This window comes from Eschscholzia californica, unplaced genomic scaffold (genome assembly GCF_041429995.1).
Source record: "Eschscholzia californica isolate CP2 unplaced genomic scaffold, dmEscCali1.0.p SCAF_1, whole genome shotgun sequence".
Classification (NCBI taxonomy): Eukaryota; Viridiplantae; Streptophyta; class Magnoliopsida; order Ranunculales; family Papaveraceae; genus Eschscholzia; species Eschscholzia californica.
The window spans coordinates 14,637,870-14,659,714 of record NW_028238198.1 but is presented as its reverse complement, the minus strand read 5'-3'; the positions used below and the strand labels follow the sequence as shown (position 1 = coordinate 14,659,714).

Genomic DNA, 21,845 nt, shown 5'->3' with positions numbered 1-21,845 from the left:
TCGTCTTCATCTTTTCCGACCTACACAGCCACTGCCCACTGCCACAATCTTCATCTCAATCATGTAAAATAGAACTTGAATAAATTTTAGCTCTAAATTCAAAAATTTCACGGGTTGAGTTGAATACGTAGAATACAGAGCCGTGATGAAAACGTACACATGTATACACATATACAATTAAATCATCGGATATGTCAGAGATATCTTATATAATTGGTGATCCAATTACTCTGCACCATAACCTGAGACACCATATCTGAAACGTTCCACCATAACTATTCAACTTCTACCGCCTTCTCTTATCCATCCCAATCGGAAGCTCTACTACATACAGGAGTTAATACCCATTTGGACCCACATGTATAGTGCTAAATTCCTAAACAATTACTTTTATGCATAAAAACATTATTGGAAACACCCACATAACATTTCAACAAAAAAAAAAAAAAAACACCCACATAACATCAACTCAACTTGACAATTACCACTAACTAACTCTTATTCTGGTATGTCCTCTCCATACTTAATTAACCTAGACCAAAGTTAGGTTTATCGGTCTTCATCTCGATCATTAGCTATAGAAAATGTGTTTAGTACTATATCCACACGACCACACTCTTTTAAAGTCAATAGAATTCTCCGTTCGAAATATTATCTAGCTAAGCAGTTCATATCCTCAGTAAACATTTTTAGAGTTACCTTTTACTTCTATCAACAAAATACCTTATTTCTTTGCCCAAAGCTTGGATCCTAACTCCTGGGGCAATTTTTTCTTCTCCGGTAGCAATCGTCTACATTGGAGTCCAGGGTTGTAGGTACTACAAACTCACTCAATTCAAGTTCAAACTTCCCGAGTCTGCTGGTTTATGCAAAAAAAAGATTTACCCGACTTATTATGCATAACCGATCCAATTCCTCCATTTTAAAGAAGAGGATACACAATTAACTTTTTTGCTATCAAGCCTTTAGGGGGATTTCAAGTTTTTGTTGGAATCGGAGCCAATTTTGGCTCGACCCGACTCGTCAAACTCAGAAAATGAACGCGCCATTGCGTTCGTCTCGTCGAGCTCTTAAATTTAGAGCAAAGAATTACTCGAATCCGATTCCGGATGAATGAGAAATTCGAGTTTGAAGTTTGGGTGAAAAAACGGTTAAGTCAGGGTCTGAAACGTCAAACGGGACAAGTTAGATCAGGGGTCGTTTGAGCGAATACCACGCGCATCCAAATCTGTGGGCACATTTCGGGACAGATCAAATCCCATCCAACGGTGGGCGTTTTGACCGAGATTTCAAGCAAATCTAACGTATTCAGTTAGAGTCCCTGGTTCCGAACAGTTGTGCCTTTTAACCCCAAAAGTCACTAATAACCATTCAATTCCTATAAATACCACCAAAACTCACTTCATTTTGAATCAATTCATTATCTTCTCTTCTTCTCTTCTCTCCTAACAATTAGAAGTTCTGGTTTGCCTAGAATATCTAATTAAGGGAGTAATTCTAGAAGTTCTGGTTAGACTAGAATATCTAGAAAAGGAAGAAAGAAGTTTTTCATAGGTCGTCTAGAATATCAATTCAATTCATTCTCTTCTTCTCTTCCCTTCTAACAATTAGAGGTTCTGGTTAGCCTAGAATATGTAATTAAAGAAGTATTTTCTAGAGGTTCTGGTTAGACTAGAATATCTGGAAAAAGGAAGAAAGAAGTCTCGAGTGAAATCTGAATTTCCGAAGCATCTAGAAGATCATCCGCATTAGTCAAAGAGCTCATAATACTGACAAAGGTTCGTCCGCTTTCAGAATATAGAAGTACCATCTTAAAATTCTGAAAGGTTAGTCGTTGTATCCCGAAGGCATTCACCCTAACGTTTGGTACTGTTACGGGGGTGTAAAATGTCTTAAGGAAAGAGAATTTATTCTTGCCTCGACTACATTAACACCTATCTCGGTTAGCCCGAAAGAAGGAATATTGATTAATCATTATTCCTTATTAGTTTATCTCTCTATAAGTTAGAGAAAGGAAACTCTGTCTAAATTAAGCCAAGACAGAGATAAATCGACTTATCGATTAATAACCAGAGAACAACAATCTTAAGACATTTTACATAACGATTGTTTCTCTGGTTATAAGATTTTGATTTGGGTTATTTTCTGTGTGTTTCAGAAAAAATGGCAAGAACAAGAACAACCCTACGGGTTCTTCAGCCTAACACCACATACGTGGAAAACCCAGAGATGTTCAAGGGAACTGACTTCGGTCTGAAGCAGAAGCGTCCATCTCAAAACAAAGGCAAGTCGAGGAAAAGGCAAAGGCCTGTCGAATGCTACAAATGTAGAAAGCGAGGCCACCTAGCCAAAGATTGTCGCTCCACATATGACAGTCAAGGGGAAAAAGCCGATAACCAAGCTTCATTAGCAAAAGACACCGAAAATCGGAATCACCGTCTAATGATTACTGAATTCGAAAAGGCGTTTGGTATACTTCATAAGATGAACCTCTGTACAGAGGCACATGAAGATAACCTGGTTAACAACCAGAGATGGTGGGTCGATTCTAAGACAAATCATCACGTTTGTAGTGACAAAAGCCTATTCTCTTCCTATACAGAGGTAGCCGAAGGAGAGACCTTATTCAAGGAAAACGGCTCGACCACCCAAGTCAAAGGAAGGGGAAAGATCGTGTTAAAATTCACTTCCGAAATAGAGGTGACTTTGACCGATGTACTCCATGTTCCAGACAATCAAAAGAACTTGATTTCTGGTTCCCTTTTAAGTGAGAACGGGTTCAGACTAATCTTTCTATCAGATATCGTTATCATATTAAAGAAAATGATGTATATTGGAAAGGGCCACTTATGTGGGGGGTTATTTCAATTAAATGTTACCCATGTAATGCCGAAGGCACCTATTATTAATAAAATTAATAATTATGCGTATATTGTTGAGTCTTCCAATATTTGTCACGAAAGATTAGGACATGTGAATAATAAGTCATTAAAGAAATTAATGAGCTTGGAGTTAAATTCTGAAACTCGAAATTTACTCAAAGACGTACATGTTAAACATGTATATAGTCAAAAATGACTAAAACGTTGTTCAAGTCTTTAGACTGAATTCACAATGAACTCTGTAACCTAAAAACGGTTCAAACATGAGGTGGAAAAAGGTAATTCATTACCTTTATCAATGACTCCACTTGTTTCTGTTATATTACTTACTAAAGTGTAAGGATGAAGCAATCGAAAAGTTCGAGCTTTATAAAATCAAAGTAGAAACTCAACTTTGTAAAAAGATTGAGGTTTTGAGAAACGACTGAGATGGAGAGTATGAATCTCCTTTCGCCGAGATATACGCCAAGAATGGCATAGTTCATCAAACGGCGACTCTGTTGGTATAATGAAAGCACAGAACATTAGAAGGGATAAAACTCGATCAGTGGAGATTAAAAATCGATGATCAATCTAATCTCGATGAATTTTGTGAAGTATTTCACTAAAACTCTACTACTAGCCAAGAACAGAAATAAGGTTCAACCCATGGTGACCAGGAATGTTGATTTAGTTGATGACTCTTAAAATATCTTCTCGATAACAGAGACATCGAAAAACTAAACGACACCTTGACCACCAATTATCGACATAAATACTGGGTGTGAAACCGTCTATCGAGAATACAGAGAACGATCAATGATGAATACATGATCCTAAAAATTCAATTCGATGACGAATTGAAGATGACAACCGCATAAGTTCGCGGAGAAGTATGTCAAGACAAATGTCAAAACCTAAACGGTTAGACAAGGTCAACGACAGAATATTACAAATAGTTACGAAACGATGAACTGTTCGAAAGAAATCATCGGTCTGAGATAATGAAAATTCCGTGAAACATTCTCGAATACAAAGTTGTCGAAGAACGCAAAATTCGAGAAAGTAAGTTATTTCGTATAACATATTCAGGCGGTAGATAATTCTCTAGAAGGTCCTTAGGCCTGTCTAAGTATTACAAGGAATCCTCAGATGTGTTAAACGGAAGGACCTTGGCTGAAAGATCTCGAAATCAGGAGTTATTATAAATAAATCCTTAAGTCTTTGTAAGGAGGTCCCTAGTTCTGTATCATTACAGAATAGTCCTTATAAATCCTCATGGCAACCTAATCTTCTTGGATAGACAAGAGAATTAAGGTTGATAAGACGTAAAGTTGAATATTACATCATTCGGTCTAGACGTGACTCAAATAATAAATTCAAGGGTCTTGGTAAGATTTTCGATTCAAGAGTATGAACGAAATCTAGAGACGATAAAGGACAAAATAGGGAATGATAACTTTTGTTGATCATGTGATAGTTTAAATCTATCAAGGGAGTATATATGATTAAGACATATAACTTAAGAAAGAGTTAAAAGAGAAACTCACCTTGTATTATATCTCAAGGTTCTAATGATCATAAATCATCATGTTATAGAACAAAACTAAACACACTACACTAAAGAAATTGTGTACGAAAATAGTTTTGTCAAAAAGGAGAATCCAATGGTTACCCTAGAACTGTGGGGGCAGATGTTATTACATATCTGAACGGTACCCTATATGGAATAGTATTAGATTCCACCCAAGTTGACGAATAAGAGAAAATACTCTTGAAATGTGGGGGGACCCGAGAAGGAACCGAAAAGCCAAGTATAAAGAAATAAAATGGCATATAGAACTCCAAATTCTCCTGAAGATATAACGTCATAATGACGTAAAAAGAGGGAAATTATAGAGTACCTCGGAAACCAGATTTAACCAATAAGAATGTTTGGTCAATAAGGTTTCATTAAGCTAAGAACTACGGTTATATTCACCAAGTTGTGACAAAAGTGAGAAATCAAGTTTGTGAATATAAGTGATGACGTGAATGTCTAATTCACTCAACAAATCTGGAAAAAATACAAATGGAAAGAACTTCTCTTCCTAATCCTAAACTAAGTAACGAGATTCAACCGTGAATCATCTGTTCAAAAGAACAGACAATACTAGTTAGGAATAAGAAAGTGTTTAAGGAGATATGAGTCTTTTCCAGATTAAATCGTTACCCATGATTGATAATCTAAAGTGCAAGGTTAGACAGAGAATGGTAGAATAACCACTCAAAAACCACGATAAGCATAGATACTTGAATTTGAACAAATTCAAGAAAGAGTTATCATAGTAACAAATAGTTCTTAGGTATCTGAGCAGACTCGTATTAATTGGTTGTACATATCATAAAAGAAAACGAAGATATGTGGACAACACTCGAATCTCAGATACAAAACAGTGGATACGACAAACCACTAAAGGCTACGATATCACAAAATCCTCAGAGGCAGACGTGCATAGCTGGATCAACAATGTAATCCTAAAGGCCTTGATGGATACATTGTTTTGGAGAAAGCAAAGGAAGTAGGTGAACTTCCTGGAGGATATTTGTTTGTGATTGAAGCCAGTGCACGCAATAAACCTGAGTAGTTGTTGCGTAGGCACTAATACGGTAAGTCTAGAGAATTCAAAATAAAATAGACTAGCACCGTAAAGCAATTGCTCTCAAGGAATGCATAAATTAAAATTATGCTCAATCCTAAGTTACCTGGCGGATCCGTAAAGAACAAGGGTGAACAAGAGAGTTGAAATTGCATCATCAAGGGGAATGTGGCATAAACGCCTAAAGTAAATGAGTAAAGGCATGGTGAAACCCTACCTAGATGACTGGAGATCCCACGATCTAGGTTCAAAGGGCAACTGAAGCTATATCCTGACTCGACAGTAACACTGTAAGAGATTTCTATCTCTTACCCATTCCTAGGATGATAACAGTGTTGCCTGCATTGAGAGGCTAAGCATTAAGCTTTTAATGAATCCGAAAACTTAGAACTTGATTCTAACGTGAGGTATAGCAGGATACCTTATTACGGATAACCTATATGTGTGTGAATTGATGCCGGTTCCGTGGGAAGGTCGTCTAGGCCGACTTCTCTAAAGCACACATGAATTCGGGATTGTTCAGGGCCGAAATGAACACAACCGAGAACCTAAATCGGTAAGGGATTAGCTGTGTGATAGCTATTCAGGTTTACAATATCCAGGACTCAGTTCAAGAAGATAAGTTCACTGCCGTCCTTGTAGACCTTGTAGTTATTCACTAGGAAAGGTTCAAAGTCGAAAGACTACCTTCTTCCGATGCAGCGAAGTTCCGCATATGAGCTCTTTTAGTGTCAGTATGTCAGTATAGTATGTTTGTATATAGTAAACCTCGAATTTTCATTCATGTGGGGGATTGTTGGAATCGGAGCCAATTTTGGCTCGACCCGACTCGTCAAACTCAGAAAATGAACGCGCCATTGCGTTCGTCTCGTCGAGCTCTTAAATTTAGAGCAAAGAATTACTCGAATCCGATTCCGGATGAATGAGAAATTCGAGTTTGAAGTTTGGGTGAAAAAACGGTTAAGTCAGGGTCTGAAACGTCAAACGGGACAAGTTAGATCAGGGGTCGTTTGAGCGAATACCACGCGCATCCAAATCTGTGGGCACATTTCGGGACAGATCAAATCCCATCCAACGGTGGGCGTTTTGACCGAGATTTCAAGCAAATCTAACGTATTCAGTTAGAGTCCCTGGTTCCGAACAGTTGTGCCTTTTAACCCCAAAAGTCACTAATAACCATTCAATTCCTATAAATACCACCAAAACTCACTTCATTTTGAATCAATTCATTATCTTCTCTTCTTCTCTTCTCTCCTAACAATTAGAAGTTCTGGTTTGCCTAGAATATCTAATTAAGGGAGTAATTCTAGAAGTTCTGGTTAGACTAGAATATCTAGAAAAGGAAGAAAGAAGTTTTTCATAGGTCGTCTAGAATATCAATTCAATTCATTCTCTTCTTCTCTTCCCTTCTAACAATTAGAGGTTCTGGTTAGCCTAGAATATGTAATTAAAGAAGTATTTTCTAGAGGTTCTGGTTAGACTAGAATATCTGGAAAAAGGAAGAAAGAAGTCTCGAGTGAAATCTGAATTTCCGAAGCATCTAGAAGATCATCCGCATTAGTCAAAGAGCTCATAATACTGACAAAGGTTCGTCCGCTTTCAGAATATAGAAGTACCATCTTAAAATTCTGAAAGGTTAGTCGTTGTATCCCGAAGGCATTCACCCTAACGTTTGGTACTGTTACGGGGGTGTAAAATGTCTTAAGGAAAGAGAATTTATTCTTGCCTCGACTACATTAACACCTATCTCGGTTAGCCCGAAAGAAGGAATATTGATTAATCATTATTCCTTATTAGTTTATCTCTCTATAAGTTAGAGAAAGGAAACTCTGTCTAAATTAAGCCAAGACAGAGATAAATCAACTTATCGATTAATAACCAGAGAACAACAGTTTTAGAGAGGGTTGATGCAGATTTTTCGGCAAGTGTATGTTTAGGTTTTCAAGTAAATATGTCATTGCCGACAATATTTAGGCTAGTTAGTTGTGCATCTATTTCAAAAAATTCAGACGTTACAAGCTCGGTTCATGGTGAAAGTGAAATCTATCAGTTATTGGAATGGCTTTCATTCCCCTAAGATAACATTAAAGGTCCTTATATGATCTTTGGAGCTCATCTTTGGTAATGGTAATTATAAAGCTTACTGAATTATGTATTTATTTACAATGTATCCACATCATATTGAATGTAATGACTTTTAATGTCCATGTAATAAAGATCATTTCTACAATATTTGGCCGTAAAATGATTGACATCCGTAAAATGATTGACAAGCTAGTGTATAAAAACTATAAAATCCCTTTCAAAAGCGGTATTGTGAAAAAAATCGAATATATCATTATCTGATTAAGTTGTAATTTTTTTTTTGTTCAAAGATTAAGTTGTAATTTGCCTCTTTTGAACAATAATTGTTACATTATCAAAATCAAATCCATTTTTCGTTTGACAAATTCGCTTGTGGTATTACATTGAAGATCTTTGGAATACTCTTTTGAGATATGTAGTGTCACAAAATTTTGTTTCTTTCCTGATCGAAACAATCTTGTCTTCTTTTAAGGTTTTGTTTCTCTCTACAAAAATATTGAGATATATAGTATCCAAAGCTTTTTCCATGTGTCATATAGAAAGAACATAGGGGCAAAAACATGTTTTCAACACGTTCAGTGTTTCGCTTTCCACGCTTGCTCCGTCACGCGAACAATGAAACTCAAGTTTACAGACCGTGTGTCTTTTTCTTGTTAAAGGCAATACGGTCAAAGACAATCACTTTAACAACATATTTTAGTCAGAACCAATGCAAGCAAAACAAGGGAATGTCATTTTGAGTTTAACCTAACGGCACAATTGATGCCATTAGGTCTATAGACTTAATCAATACTCCAAAATTTCCCAAATTTTTTTTTTCTCCATCAAACCATCTTCGTCTTCTTCAGTTTCACCAAATCTTCATCTTCATCTTCTTCACTTTCATCACATCTTCGTCTTCATCTTTTTGAATTTCTCTCTAAATTCAACTAACATTTGGGAGCTCTAGGGGTTGAGACAGATTCACGTTTTTGGAGGGAGAGAAAAAGAAGAAGTGGGTGATAAACTCCCTAAAAGAAGAATCTCTTCTAACTATACTTGGTCAACTTATGGTTTGACAGAGTCATGTATGGGCATTAACTATAAAACTTCCCAACTTATTATTACTGTTCCAACACGGGAGAGTCTACAAGCTCCTCCAAATTTTACCATTAGCCCATCACTCTCTTAGTACTCCACGTAGGCCTCGGACTAAACAATTGGAGGCTCGTAGACAGGGTAATCGGACGACACTTAGACTGGCCCGAGTCTGGGCTGTTTAGACCCCCAATACGGAATTGACCCTGGCCAGAATGTTTAAACCCAGTATAGACCTTGTTTGAGTGCCTTCGGACTGCGTTACCCGAGATTGCTAATAAAGATGACAAACCTATGCGACAAGTTGGGGGCGCCTATAGACTCTCCTTACCAACAGAGAGTATATAAAACCAACTCTATTGTTGTTGTCCAAAAGCCAAAACCATCCCCTCTCTCTCTCTCTCTCCTATTTCTCTCTCTCTCTCTCTCTAAAACTCATCACTACTCTTCATACCCATAATTTCTCTTATCTCATTAAAAAAACCGCTTCATTGGATTGCAACTTTCATAATCGCCTCTTCAAATGGTACTCTCACAATCTCTTCTTATCTTTAAATTATATTTTATGTTCTTCTCTGTTTGATGATCAAGTAATTAAATTCCATTTTGACATAAACTTATTGGTTTCTCCCCCCTCTCTCTCTATCTTTTAGATTTTTTAAAACTAAAATTTTCAAATCAAACAGATACCCATTTGCTAAAACTCAATTATTTTCTCTCTCTAGAAATTTATAAAACTTTGGAAGATGAAAAGATTGGGGTTTTGAAGTTTGAGAAAACAGAGAAATGAATGGTAGTTGCTAACATGAACTGTGGGCGTAGTTTATCAAATCAAAGCGCGTAATATTTATATTTCTTTATATGTTTTAATCTTTCTCTAAGTAAAACTGATTCTCATATAAGTCATTTAAGCTAAGCAATCTTTAACTAAGGATCTGTTTGGTATGTACTCTTTTTTTAGAGAAAGAAAAGTAATTTCATTTGTACTTTTTTCATCTTTAGTCGTTGATTGAGCTACCCTATTTGAAAGTTAATTAAAATTAAATAGTATATAATTAACATTTTTTTTAACATTAGACTCCGAGAGTCGTCATCATGAATACATCTTGGGTCCTAAAGACCATAACAAGATTTTTAAAGAATCAAAAGGATCTGAAAGCCCATCTATTGTTATCTTTATTTTATTTATTACTTTAAATCTTGATGATATATTGTTTCTAACGAAATTCGATTCTAGAATTTGATAGATTTAAGAAAGGTGTCCAACCACTGGGCGAATAGTTATAGATAATATTTGTTTTATTATGCTTATAGCGAAGTTAAGACATATGAACATTTATTAAATAGAATAATCTCTTTTGTTTTTTTTTTCCGAAGAATCATTTGTCTTGACAAGTTACGAAAAGATTATGTCAAAAAAGAAAACCTAAATTTGATGCGGACGGCATGATTTTTGGCAACCGATCAAAAGAGAAAGTGGAGCCAAAATGTGGCCGTCAACATCTGATTTGAACTCATTTGTGGCCATTTCCTCTTTTTATTTTTTCGGTCCGCATTTTTCTTTTTAGCACTTTTATAAGCTCTTAATTACTTAATACACAATATAATGATTTAAAAACAAAGTATACTACAATATAATTTCTTTGAGAAACTACAGGTTCAGGCAGACCTACTTCTCTTTGTCTACTGGTCCTGGCCCAGCAGGCTCTAATTGTTAAAAAAAAATCACAAAATTGTTTAAGTTCTTTAATTGATTTAATTAGACAAAATAATATCTTAATCTTACTTGCAATAATTGAAGTGAAGTTGTTTGTTTAATTATTCTTTATTTACAAAATGATGATATTGCATTTGTATTGTTCGATTATGACACATTCTAGTTCTCAATTTTCTCAATCCCACTATGAACTCTAATATAGTTAATTATGATATTTATATATAAATGTTGGGAATATTATTAGGGTGTCTCTAAAGGCGCTCTATGTTTTTACTCTTGGGTTGCCTCTTTCTTGAAGCTCCCGTGGACCTCAGACAAAACAGTCTGAGGGCACTTATGCCTGAGTGTTGTTCAAACCCAGCACAGACTAAGTTCAATCCGAATGCCATCAGACTGCCTCAATCTCTTAGGTTGCTAAGAGTGAAGGCGATCGACAAGTAAAAGAAAGAGTGTGCCTACAGACACACTCATTTTATTATGATGGACAGATGGAGTGGGGGTTGGTATAATGATAATAATAATGTGGGGTGGTGGGTGTAGGGAAGTGAAGGAAATGTGGGTGAGATAAAAGTAGCTGTTTTGACACCACCCTTATCATTGGATTCTGGATCATCTGAATCGAATTACAGTGCCCCAAATCTTCTTCAAAGAATCTTCAGTCTCTTAAAAAATGTACGGCCTGGATCTGATCTCACCCATTTTCAGGTATGGCCTCTTATCCCCCTATTTATTTCTTCTTTGTTTTTTCCCCGTGCTATGAAGCTTAGGTTTGCTTAGTGTAAGTTTTTGTTTGTAATTTATTGTTAAGAGTAAAATCAGAATTCAGACATATTTTCGGAAAACAAATTGTTTTGGAATCATTCCATTGATATTTTCTTTCTCAATTATTCAAATTCATATCCATTGGTTATTACTTTTGGAATGACATTTCTAGAGGATGAGTTGCTTTTACAATAAAGATATTGAAAGTCATATGGTTGATAACTGTTACCAAATGATTACGATGTAACTCACTTTATCGACTTCTTTTTATGAAAAGTAGAACAACTAAAACATTTATAAATGCAATTTGACTATTGTAATGACTTTGTACCAAAGAATTGACAACTTTCAAATAACATGAACAGTTGTAAGTATTAAATACAGTTATCTTATGTTTAGATGAAAGAAACATGAATTCTTTGGAAATTTAAAAAAAATCTCTTTAAGATTTTGCTTGGCTTTTTGGTGTAAAATTAAGAATTTGAAGAATTCTAAAGAAGTCTATTTTTCTTTTCTTTATTTTACGGAAAACCCAAAGTTAATGATTCTATCAGTTACAACGACCACCTTATTTGGATATTGTTACTACCGAGTACCGCTTATACACACTAAAATGATAAATTTGCTTTTAAAATTTATGATGAAAACTTAAAAATGTAATTTTTATTTTTCTAGATTAAACTCTAAACTCCCATTTATGTAAAGATAGTTAATGCTAATTTATAGTAGTTGTCTAACATTTTGGTTACCTTCTTTAACTGCAGCTTCCACCTTTATTCAACCTCCCAAAATCCCATCTGCAATGTTTTGGTGAATCAGTTTACTGCATCAACGACGATTTATTAAGACGTTGTGACACAGGGACAACTCCAATCGAAAGATTTACTGCAGTCGTAGCATGGAGTATTTCGACGACACGTCCCATTATATTTGGTGTAGCTCCTTTTAATCCAATCCTAGGAGAAACTCACCATGTTTCAAATGGTTCCTTAAATGTCCTACTAGAACAAGTAAGTTCTTCCAACTTTCTACTTAAAAATGCTTAAAAGTGCTTCCAAACATAAAAGAGCTTAAAAGTGCTTCTTTGAAAAACAATAAGTAGAAGCAGATTTAGAATGACTTTTTGTTATTGTCTTTTCTTCTATTTTTAACTCAATATCATTTAAAAATGTAGGTATCACATCATCCACCAATAACAGCCTTACATGCAACAGATGAGAAAAACAATTTGGAGATGGTTTGGTGCCATCAAACTATTGCCAAATTCCAAGGTACTACAATATTAACTACTTCTTTAATCTATTATTACTACTTAAATACAAGAAAATGAGAGACTTAGTCCATTGTTAACACAAAATAGGTTAAAGTAAAAAAATAATACAAATTTATATGCACCAAACAAATCATTTTCGTATGATATCGTTATCTTATCACACTGAACAAAACGTAAATAACTCTATGCATTTTATTGCTGAACTCATGCAATTTGGTCCGTGTTGTGTAAAAAACAAATATATTCTTATACATGTCTACACATTTACTAACACATTAGTGATACGTACAAGCATTTGTACGAGGAAAAAATAAATTTTTAGAAAAAGATGGATTTTTTACCTAATTTATATTAAGTTTGGACCCTAACCTCAATATTTTATTTATTTTGGACCTATTGCCCACGGACCATCAAAAGTGTTTAACTTTTTCTCTAGTACCATTAATTTGATTTTGAAAATGATGAAAGACTTGTGTGGGTAAAACCTGTGAGTAACCTCCTAATAAGATAATGGATCCCATTTTGACCCTAGCTTTCCATCAATTTGATGCCAAAACACTGATTTAAACTGAGTCCCATACTTTCTCTCAATTCAAAACTCAAAATAAGTTCCATCAAGATGAACTCAATATAGTTATTGTTTCGTCGCTATTGTGCATCAAATCAGCAAGTTGGGAAGTCCACATACAAAAATTAAAATATTAAAATCCTGACTTGGTTGGGTTAGATATCGAGTCATAGTCTAATTTGAAGGAAAAAAAATACGAAACACAACAATTTGGTAATATGACCTAGTATAGTTTGTATATAATATAATGGTATATAACATAATTGAAAGAAAAACTAAGATTATTTATTGTGTTTTAAAATTTTTGTAGGGCCATCAGTGGAAGCAGTAGTATATGGAAAAAGGCAATTGAAGCTCTTAAATCATGGTGAAAATTATGTATTGAATGTTCCAAATCTGTTAATCCGGTTCTTTCCTGTTCCTAGAACCGACTGGACTGGCAATGTTACAATCCGGTGCCAGGAATCAGGCCTAGAAGCAGAGTTAAGCTATACAGGCCATTCTTTTCTAGGGTTTGGAGGAAATAACAGATCAGTTAAGGGAAGAATTTTTGAGTCTTCAACTTCTAAAACAATCTATGAAGTTGATGGGCATTGGGACAGGTATATTTACAGAACCAATTTAACACCTGAGTTTTCAGTTTTGTCAAATAGATCTTTTGGTCCTCTAAGTTGGTGGTTCCGTTAGTTAGCCGTTAATGTTTCCTTATTTTCCAATTATACCCTCAGAACTTAAAGAGAAAAAAAAGACTTTATAATTTACTGACAGATGTGTCACTTTTAGGGGGTGGTGGACTAGAAACGGGTGGGTCAAACGTTAGTGCCCATTTGGAAATTGATCTTATTTTTTGGTTTAAAATTGTAATTCTGGAATCGAGCCTGAGAATTGTTACCATTACAGAGTTGTTACGATAAAGGATGTTAACGACAAAGAGAAAGGTAAAACGGTTATATACAATGGAAAGGAAGCTTTGTCAAATCTCAAAACCCCTCAAGTCGAGAATGAAAAGGTAATCCAAAACTCCAAACTCCAAAAATATTTCTTCGTTAAACCTGATTTATTCTATAAAACAAGTCGTGCCACCGTGAAGATGATTTATATGGTGAAGAAAATATATTTCGGTATCTAAAGTAGACTCCACAAGCCCGTCGTAAATGCATTATATAAATGCAAACACTAAGAAAATGTATCTAAAATTGCAAGTGTCGAAAATGCAGGGGTTAAGGACAAGTGAATCAGCAGTTGTATGGAGTGAAGTATGTCAAGGTATACTTAACAAAGAATGGGGGAAGGCAAGAGAAGCAAAGAAAGCTATTGAAGAGAGAGAAAGAGAGATTCAAAGAGAGAGAAAGTTACAAGGAGATGCATCTTGGGTCCCCAAGTATTTTAGTGTATTAAAATCCAAGGAAGAAGAAGTCTATGAATGTACTCCTAAACTTGAATCTGTTCCATCAGCTCCTATTGTTATTCCTTGATGATAATCTTATGAACTAAGTATGTAATTTTCAAGATATCAAATAGCCATTTTATCTTCACAAAAATTTCAATAATTTATACACATTTTTGGGTTAATTCTTGTGTAACCCCATATTTTACTTGGTTGATGGTTAGGTCCCCAAACTAATAGTTCCGCTAGGAAATTGTTAAATTTTTGTAAAAAAATTCCACTCCACCTTTTGACATTTTACTATTCACTCTATGTAATCAATTTACCTCTCTCAGCACTTTGGGTTCTTGCCCCAACAGTAGTTCATCTACTCCGACAAGCTAGAGGTTGCAAGATCAAAACTCGGTAGAGATGAAAATCCACTATTATCTATTTATTGATCATGTGTTATTAGAGACTAAACTCAGTAGTTCCTATAGTTTTTAGTGTCCGATTGTCTTGAGGACAGTCCTTATGATGTATCCAAGTCAATTTATATACAATATATGATTACCTATTGTACTCGAGTAAATGATCTTTTAGAAGAAGCACTAACTCCTTATCCAATTAAAACTTTTCCTCGATATGGATGGAGTTGATCAATCTCTTTTGCATAAATGGAGTATTATTCTGACTTCAATATTTGTTCAAAATATGCAGTTTCAGATCATAGGCTGAATTGAAAGTAAACAAAGCAAAAAAAAAAAAAAAAAAGAATTCTGTAACTCAAATTTGCAACTGACATTTCCTGCTTTACAAAATCAAGAATCATTATCCACTTAAAGATTAGAACCCCAAAATTTCTGTTTCAATGTTGTAATCAAAATAAAACAAAAAGGCAAAAAAAAAAAAATCTAAATGGGCAAACCATAAACAAGATTAGTTACTAAATTAGTAAAGATAATTATGGGCATTGCTCAAACCCTAGCAGCAGAGAAGAAACACTAGTTGTTGCTCTGGAGAAAGAAGCTCCGTTTCCACTCCATGAGGACCTAAAATCAGCAGTCAAGAACATTTTTTCTTCCGAGCAAATCTATAATTTGGCTGTGTGCTAATATTTTCTACGTAGAAGCCATAGGGGTCGAAAAGCTGATGTTCGTCCCACCAAAAAATAATAATCAAAATGAGATACTCAAATCGTGGTATAATTGGAGAAATGATGCATCAAATTGTCGAGAGTTTCGGGGTAGAATTTTCTCGCGAATAAATAACACGGTCTTTTCATTCCATTCCACATGCAAGACTTTTCCATAGCTAACTTCTGCAGTACCAACACCAAATCAAAATCGATAACTATAGTTTGAAGTTGTCCCAACAAAACAGATATATAAAAGCATAAGCAAATGAAGAAAAACATCGGCTCAAATAACTTGAACAAATCAAGATGATATACATACCCTCTGGTCACTTGTTACGTGGAAACTCTCGTCAATGGACTGTTTCAGATAAAATAACATCAGAAGACGATCCATCAACGTAATATTGTGAAAGTACGAAACAAATCCCCTATTGCCGAAGATCAAAAAGAAGAAAGTGAAATTAAGTAGATTTTACCGTAATGTTCTTTAGGAGCTCGTATGTAACATCCTGAGCTCGGTAAGCTTTTGGATGCCACTTTCCCTCTGACCAATCAACATGTGTAACGGACCAATTGGCTATACCTCCAGGATCAATCATCTGAAAACACGCAGAAAAAGAAAGGAAACATTAGTTACGCTAAAGAAGGATTATCTATTTATTAATTTGTTATGTCAACAAGCAGTGACTAATATAGGTTGAAGTTATATGCACTGACATTGAAAAACGTTGGCAAGTAATGTTCATCAGCGTAACAATTGCGGCCCTCCATACCTGGCTGTGGAAATTGAAGATATTTCATCAGTACGGTTCAAAAACATCAAATATGCCCATAATTTTAAGGCTTCTATCTTTAAATCCAAATGGATACTAAAATGGTATTATGGTAATGTGATACATATTTACACACTGAACAAAGTAAAAGCTGAAATAAAAACATAAAACATATGAGGGTTACTTTGAGGCATGAAGCTAACAATAAACCATGTTTTGACAAAAAAGACATCTACCTTGCAGTAAAGCTTGAATTTTGTGTAATAAAGACTGTCGGCCAGAACTATCATGACATGCTGCCGCTTCATTGTGAACCACTGAATGCGTAGATGGATTAGTACTATCACGATAGAAGACAAAGATAATTGTGCTACCATTTTTCACATCTCGATTGTATATGTTTACCTGTGCACCTTTCCTAAAATCTTTCTTCTCAACTTCAGGTAACATATGCTCGGAATACCTGCCGGATCCATGTGGGCCTGGATCTTCAAAGCTGAAATAAAACAAGCAAAAATGAAGTTTCTTCCCGACTTCAAGTAGTATATGAAATTGGAAGCTTTCTGATTTTTATACCAAATTCAATTATGAAGTATGAACAGCTAGCTTACCAATCAACAAAGCTGATATTTGTATCCATCAAATAGTTGAACACATAATCGAAGTTATGCAGTGGTATACAACTGCAATAGAAGAAATAAATTGTTCAAAATCTGATCATGACACAGTTGGAGGAAGAACACAGTGGCGAAAGCAATTTTTTAAACAGTCACCTGTCTGAAAGAAGTACAAAATGCTGGTTGTCAGGGTCCTGGAAGGCCCTTGCCAGAAGCCGCCTCTCTGCGTCAACCATTGAGATTTTTCCCCATGCCACCTATACTTATATGAGTATAAGCAATAAAAATCTAGTTTTATTCCATTTCCATATAGTAAGCAAAGAATTATATGGTTAGGTAAATAAACAACAAAGTAAACTTCTTTCTTCTTAGAAATTACTTCCTCCGTCCCATTTTGTTTGGTTGTTATTCCTTTTATGGATGTCCCAAAATGTTTAGTTACTTTCCTTTTATAATATTCATTCAAATATTAAAATGATGGCACTTCCAAAACTACCCTTTAATTTCAATACCAATAAAAAGTTCTAATTGGTTCTACACTTCTACCAATGTTATATGTAATGAGATACTCTAAGTTAAATGAGGGTAGTTTAGGAAAGTGTTTCTTTTTGTCAACAATAAATAAAGTCTCCTTAATAAGTTGAATTCCCCAAAACTACAAACAAAATGGGATGGAGGGAGTAATAATTTTGTTGTCGTTAATTCCATGACTCACTGACGAGACAGAAACTGGCTGCATTAAGTTTCTAAGTCTTCGGTAGCAAAGGACGTAAAAACTAAAAAGGGAAGTTCATTTTATGTTTTAACAAGGAAGGTTTCACATGCTAAGAAGGTTGTCCAGCCACTCTCCAGGAATAGAACCACAGGTTATGATTTTTTACGCCTAAACAAACTGCAGCGTGAGTCACGAAGAAAACGATCAAAGAAGAGGTAATGAGTTTAATATAAGATTTCTGTTATAAAGACAACCCTGTAAGACTTCCGAGTTCCAATTTTTCAGAAAAAGGTAGATCAAGTTATCCATATGTGCTCAAGGAGGTTTGCTCTCTCAAGGCAAGGCGGTGCCTCGAGGCGTAAAACACGAAGAAAGAAAAGATTGGTAAAGAAAATGACATCAATTATGTACAAACATAGCATAACAAGTTTTTCTACTTTACAACCATAGTATGAAGTCTTGTGTGTTGCCAAACAACTCAAAAATAATAGTGAAAAGCAAAACCAAAATTTCTAAAGAGTTCCTCTTCTCAATAGTATAAGGTTTTGTCCACCACCCGTTGGTGCAATGGAACACCCCCTCTTAAGCCCAGGAGGTCATGTGATCGAGTCTCGGTGGAAGCGGTTTGCCATCATGATTTACCCCATGTAATTTAGGCAATAGATACAGTAAATAATGTAATAAATTTGTCGGGCTTTAGGCCTCTTTCATCAATGGTTTAAAACTTTAAAATAGGCGGTTATTGTGCCTATCACATCTTCATGATGTATCAATGCCTTGTAACGACTAACATAGATCGTAGTCGATTTCTCAAAAAAATAGTATAATATGCCTCGAGGCACCTCGTGACCGCCTTGCCTCGAGGCGCCTCCAGGGGCCTCGTGACCGTATAATGAAAATATAATGGAACTCTAATTTGTGGCATATCAACAGAATTCTATAATTCGAGCTTATGTAGTATAGAATCACCAAACATTTAAGTATTCAGATATCGAACCCCCATGACTGTTTCTGTTTGGATTAGGAATTAAAACAACATTGCTAGACCTGGTGTTTGGTAGCTACGTAAACAATTCTTATGACACTAACAAATCTCTTTCCCACATACCTTAGTTGTTTACCTCCAAAAATCCCGAAAATTATATATTTGTCATCAATCTAGGGGATTTCTGGAACAATCCTCTACCGGGATTTATGGGCAATCAAATTGCTCAAGAAAGCTAAATCACTAGTGCCTAAAACGCCACTCTTTTAAATGTAATAACCAAATACACCAAGAACTCCTTCCCTGAATAATCTATCACAGCAATGACGAAATAACCATCTAACCAAAATAGTAACTCATGCAGTAGTAATAAAATTCACTTACCTTCTCACTGTGGATGTCTCTGTTCACAAAATATCTGCTCAAATGTACTGGTTTTTCCCTAGAAGCGTGGACATAAACTGAAAATCTGCCTTCATGACCCTAGCAAAACAGGTGAAGTACGATTCTGAGTTGAATAAAATGCACAAGACAATTCTTATCAAATTGAGTGCAAAAGATATTCTGAAACCAGTTATCAGAAAGAGAGATGAATCACTAGTGCCCAAAAATTCCACTCTCTAAAACGTGATACCCAAAATTTTTTTCCCTGAATATCTTCACAGCAACAATGTTAACCATATAACTGAGATAGTGAGACCTAGAGCAGAGGTTCGATCTTTCAGAGTTCAGAACTTTAAGTTTCCAGAACCTGAGTCAGACATTAGATAAGTCACTTACATCTAAGGAACAGAACGAATTTTTTATTTATAATCTCATCATTGAAGTTGAGACTCCCACACTTCTGGGACTTCCACATAAGAATGTATTTGATTCCTGCCTGTGTAAACAATTTCTTTGTTGCCTCATTTGCTTCGTCATATTAGTGAAATTAGCTTTCTACCTAGTTTCCCTTTGTCTAGTCAATAAATTGTCTGCTCAATTGAACCTGTGTAGTATGTGTAGGCGAAAGTTTGCTATGTCTTACTATCCTCAGATGCTATAATAGTTACCCAAATATCCTCCTTAAAGGTGATATGTTAATGTTATGTAAAAGAAAGGTGATATTGGGACCACAATGAAGTATTGAGAAATCAATAAGCAATTACGAATTCAATAGTCCATAAAGCACCAAGTCTTCCATCTCTAGCTGGGCCAAGAGGTCATAATATAGAATTGTAGTACCAAAATAGAAACCCCTGTTTGGGGAAAGGCACAAATGAGTGTATATAACTTACATGGAAGAATTTATCCCATAGCTTTTCAAAAGGCAATGTGCCAGGAGTCAAGAACATGAAGGCAATTTTTGGGTTTTTTGACTGAATAGGAGGCATCTGCAACATATCTCGGAAGACACCACGAGCTGCAATCTCAGCATCAGTAAGCTCCCTGACAGGAGCAACTGGAAGCCATTCTGATGGAGAGCTACAACTACTTGAAGAGAATATATAACAGGTAGGATAGCCTCGTGGTGGATAAATATAAGCACCAAATACTAACAGGCTTACCATGGAAACCAAGATAATAATCCATACTGGCCCCTTTAAAGGAGGTCGTTGGCGCTGTGAATCGCCAACGCCTAGACGATGAAACTGAGATTGCTTCATTTATAATAATCACATCAGAGTAGAAACTAAATAGATCTTCCTTCCTTAAGATTCAAGCCCATGAGAAACTTATAATGGGATAGGTTACTTGTCACCAGCAAATGAACTTAACCTTCAAATGTCTATGAACTCGTTCACAAAAGAATCTGAAAAAAAAAAACCAACGAAAAAAGTCATATTCTTTAGCAATGCCAACTTGTTAAACGGACCACTTCATATATACAAAACAAAATATTATCTAGTCGATGACAAACAGGACACAAGATATTGATAAGTTTATGGTCATCCAACTCAAAACCAATTGGCAATGAGTGGAGAGGACCTAGACATTATATTCTTGGTTGCTAGATACCCTTTCTCCCATGTGGGACTGTTCTCACAGATATACATGTCCAGAGAAAGTTAACTCCAAAAAGAAGATCTATCTTTGAGCGGAAAAAAAAAATTCTTGAAGCGAATTTTTTTGGAAAAGAATTGTCATCAACAAAAATCAGATCAATCCGACTAAACTGCCAAGTGCCAAGCAAATAAACAGACGCTTCAGCTATCAATCCAACTAAAATTTCAGGCAAGTCAAGCCGATCCTGAGGAAGATAACTTACAAAACCTTTTAAAGTATTCTAGAATTTGATTCTCAAAGAGAAATTCAAATGCCAATATCAATCCAGTACTAATTTAACCTAACGCAACCCAATGCATTCCATTGGCATGTTCAGTTCAGGAATCATCAAAACAGTATAGATATAGCGCAATAAAACTTAACCAGATTCAACTAAAATTTTCTAGAAAAATCTCAAAACAGAAACCAATTCCACGGTCTTTTCTAGCTCAACTTCTCAATGAAAGGTATCTGATCTTAACATTGACGAAGCTGATCGACAACCAAACAGAATTCAAAGTATGAACTTGTTATATAAGAAAAAAAAAAAATCGTTACCTTGGAAATAGAGCTCAATGAGCTCAGATAAGGATCTCTGTCTATTGAACTCGAATATCGGATTGGAAGAAAGACAATTGGATTAATAGATAGATCTAAGCTGAGATTGCTGGTTTTCGAGATCTAGGGCATAAAAAGGAAGACCAAGAGAGATAAAATAGAAGAACAAAAAGAGAGAGAGAAAGAGAATAAATAAGGAAAGAAAATTGAGGGAGAACGAGGGGTTTTTCTGTTTTCTGTCTTTGATTAGTTTATTTTCTCTCTCTAGTTTATTTGTTTTTTTCTCTCTCTAGGTTTTTTTTCTCTCGCCGTCGTGTGTGTTTTCCAAAACAAAGAACAATTCAGCCCGAGAATAATATTATTATTATAATTATTAGTACTAATTATGTTCCACGTATTTACCAAATACGAGATTATATATATGCTAAAGTATTTTTTTTTCCTGCCTCGTCAAGTTGTCAACATAAACGTGCTTTATGTTCGCCTTAACCCATATTTTAACTGTATTTACATAATATTTGTATATCTTCGGTATAATTCATAGGGGTAGGGCTACAACATCAAGTTGTTGACATATTTTACCAATTTTTATAGGTGTAATACAATAAACTTTGCATTTTTTGTAAATTAAAAAGAGGTCATTTTTGTGTTTGATGTATATCTTCATTGAATGTGCTGCAAGAGTG

The 21,845-nt window shown here is 35.2% G+C and overlaps 2 protein-coding genes across 2 annotated transcripts; one reads left to right on the top strand and one right to left on the bottom strand.

Moving 5' to 3' along the window:
- The first annotated feature begins 9,033 nt into the window (after positions 1 to 9,033).
- LOC147564413 (oxysterol-binding protein-related protein 4C-like) lies at positions 9,034 to 14,554 on the top strand. Its single transcript, XM_086645914.1, has 7 exons — positions 9,034 to 9,188; positions 10,920 to 11,084; positions 11,906 to 12,151; positions 12,316 to 12,412; positions 13,293 to 13,584; positions 13,883 to 13,991; positions 14,200 to 14,554. The coding sequence occupies exons 1-7, from the start codon at positions 9,186 to 9,188 to the stop codon at positions 14,455 to 14,457; spliced, it is 1,170 nt and encodes a 389-aa protein (XP_086502040.1). The 5' UTR covers positions 9,034 to 9,185; the 3' UTR covers positions 14,458 to 14,554.
- A 574-nt stretch (positions 14,555 to 15,128) lies between these two features.
- Positions 15,129 to 21,551, bottom strand: LOC147564412 (glycosyltransferase BC10-like). Its single transcript, XM_086645902.1, has 11 exons — positions 21,160 to 21,551; positions 19,854 to 20,368; positions 18,961 to 19,059; positions 17,033 to 17,133; positions 16,871 to 16,942; positions 16,665 to 16,755; positions 16,496 to 16,576; positions 16,204 to 16,263; positions 15,963 to 16,085; positions 15,806 to 15,844; positions 15,129 to 15,669 (listed from the first exon to the last, which is right to left on the bottom strand). Exons 2-11 carry the CDS (start codon positions 20,220 to 20,222, stop codon positions 15,541 to 15,543), a joined length of 1,164 nt encoding a protein of 387 aa, XP_086502028.1. The 5' UTR covers positions 20,223 to 20,368; positions 21,160 to 21,551; the 3' UTR covers positions 15,129 to 15,540.
- Between the last annotated feature and the right edge of the window lie 294 nt (positions 21,552 to 21,845).

Coding starts and splice junctions, on each gene's coding strand:
- LOC147564412 (XM_086645902.1), bottom strand. CDS start 20,222: ATGAAGCAATCTCAGTTTCATCGTCTAGGCGTTGGCGATTCACAGCGC. Junction 16,756..16,870: donor AATATCAGCTTTGTTGATTG/GTAAGCTAGCTG, acceptor GTTTTATTTCAG/CTTTGAAGATCCAGGCCCAC. Junction 15,845..15,962: donor AGCTCCTAAAGAACATTACG/GTAAAATCTACT, acceptor TATCTGAAACAG/TCCATTGACGAGAGTTTCCA.
- LOC147564413 (XM_086645914.1), top strand. Junction 13,585..13,882: donor GTTGATGGGCATTGGGACAG/GTATATTTACAG, acceptor TTACCATTACAG/AGTTGTTACGATAAAGGATG. Junction 13,992..14,199: donor CTCAAGTCGAGAATGAAAAG/GTAATCCAAAAC, acceptor TCGAAAATGCAG/GGGTTAAGGACAAGTGAATC.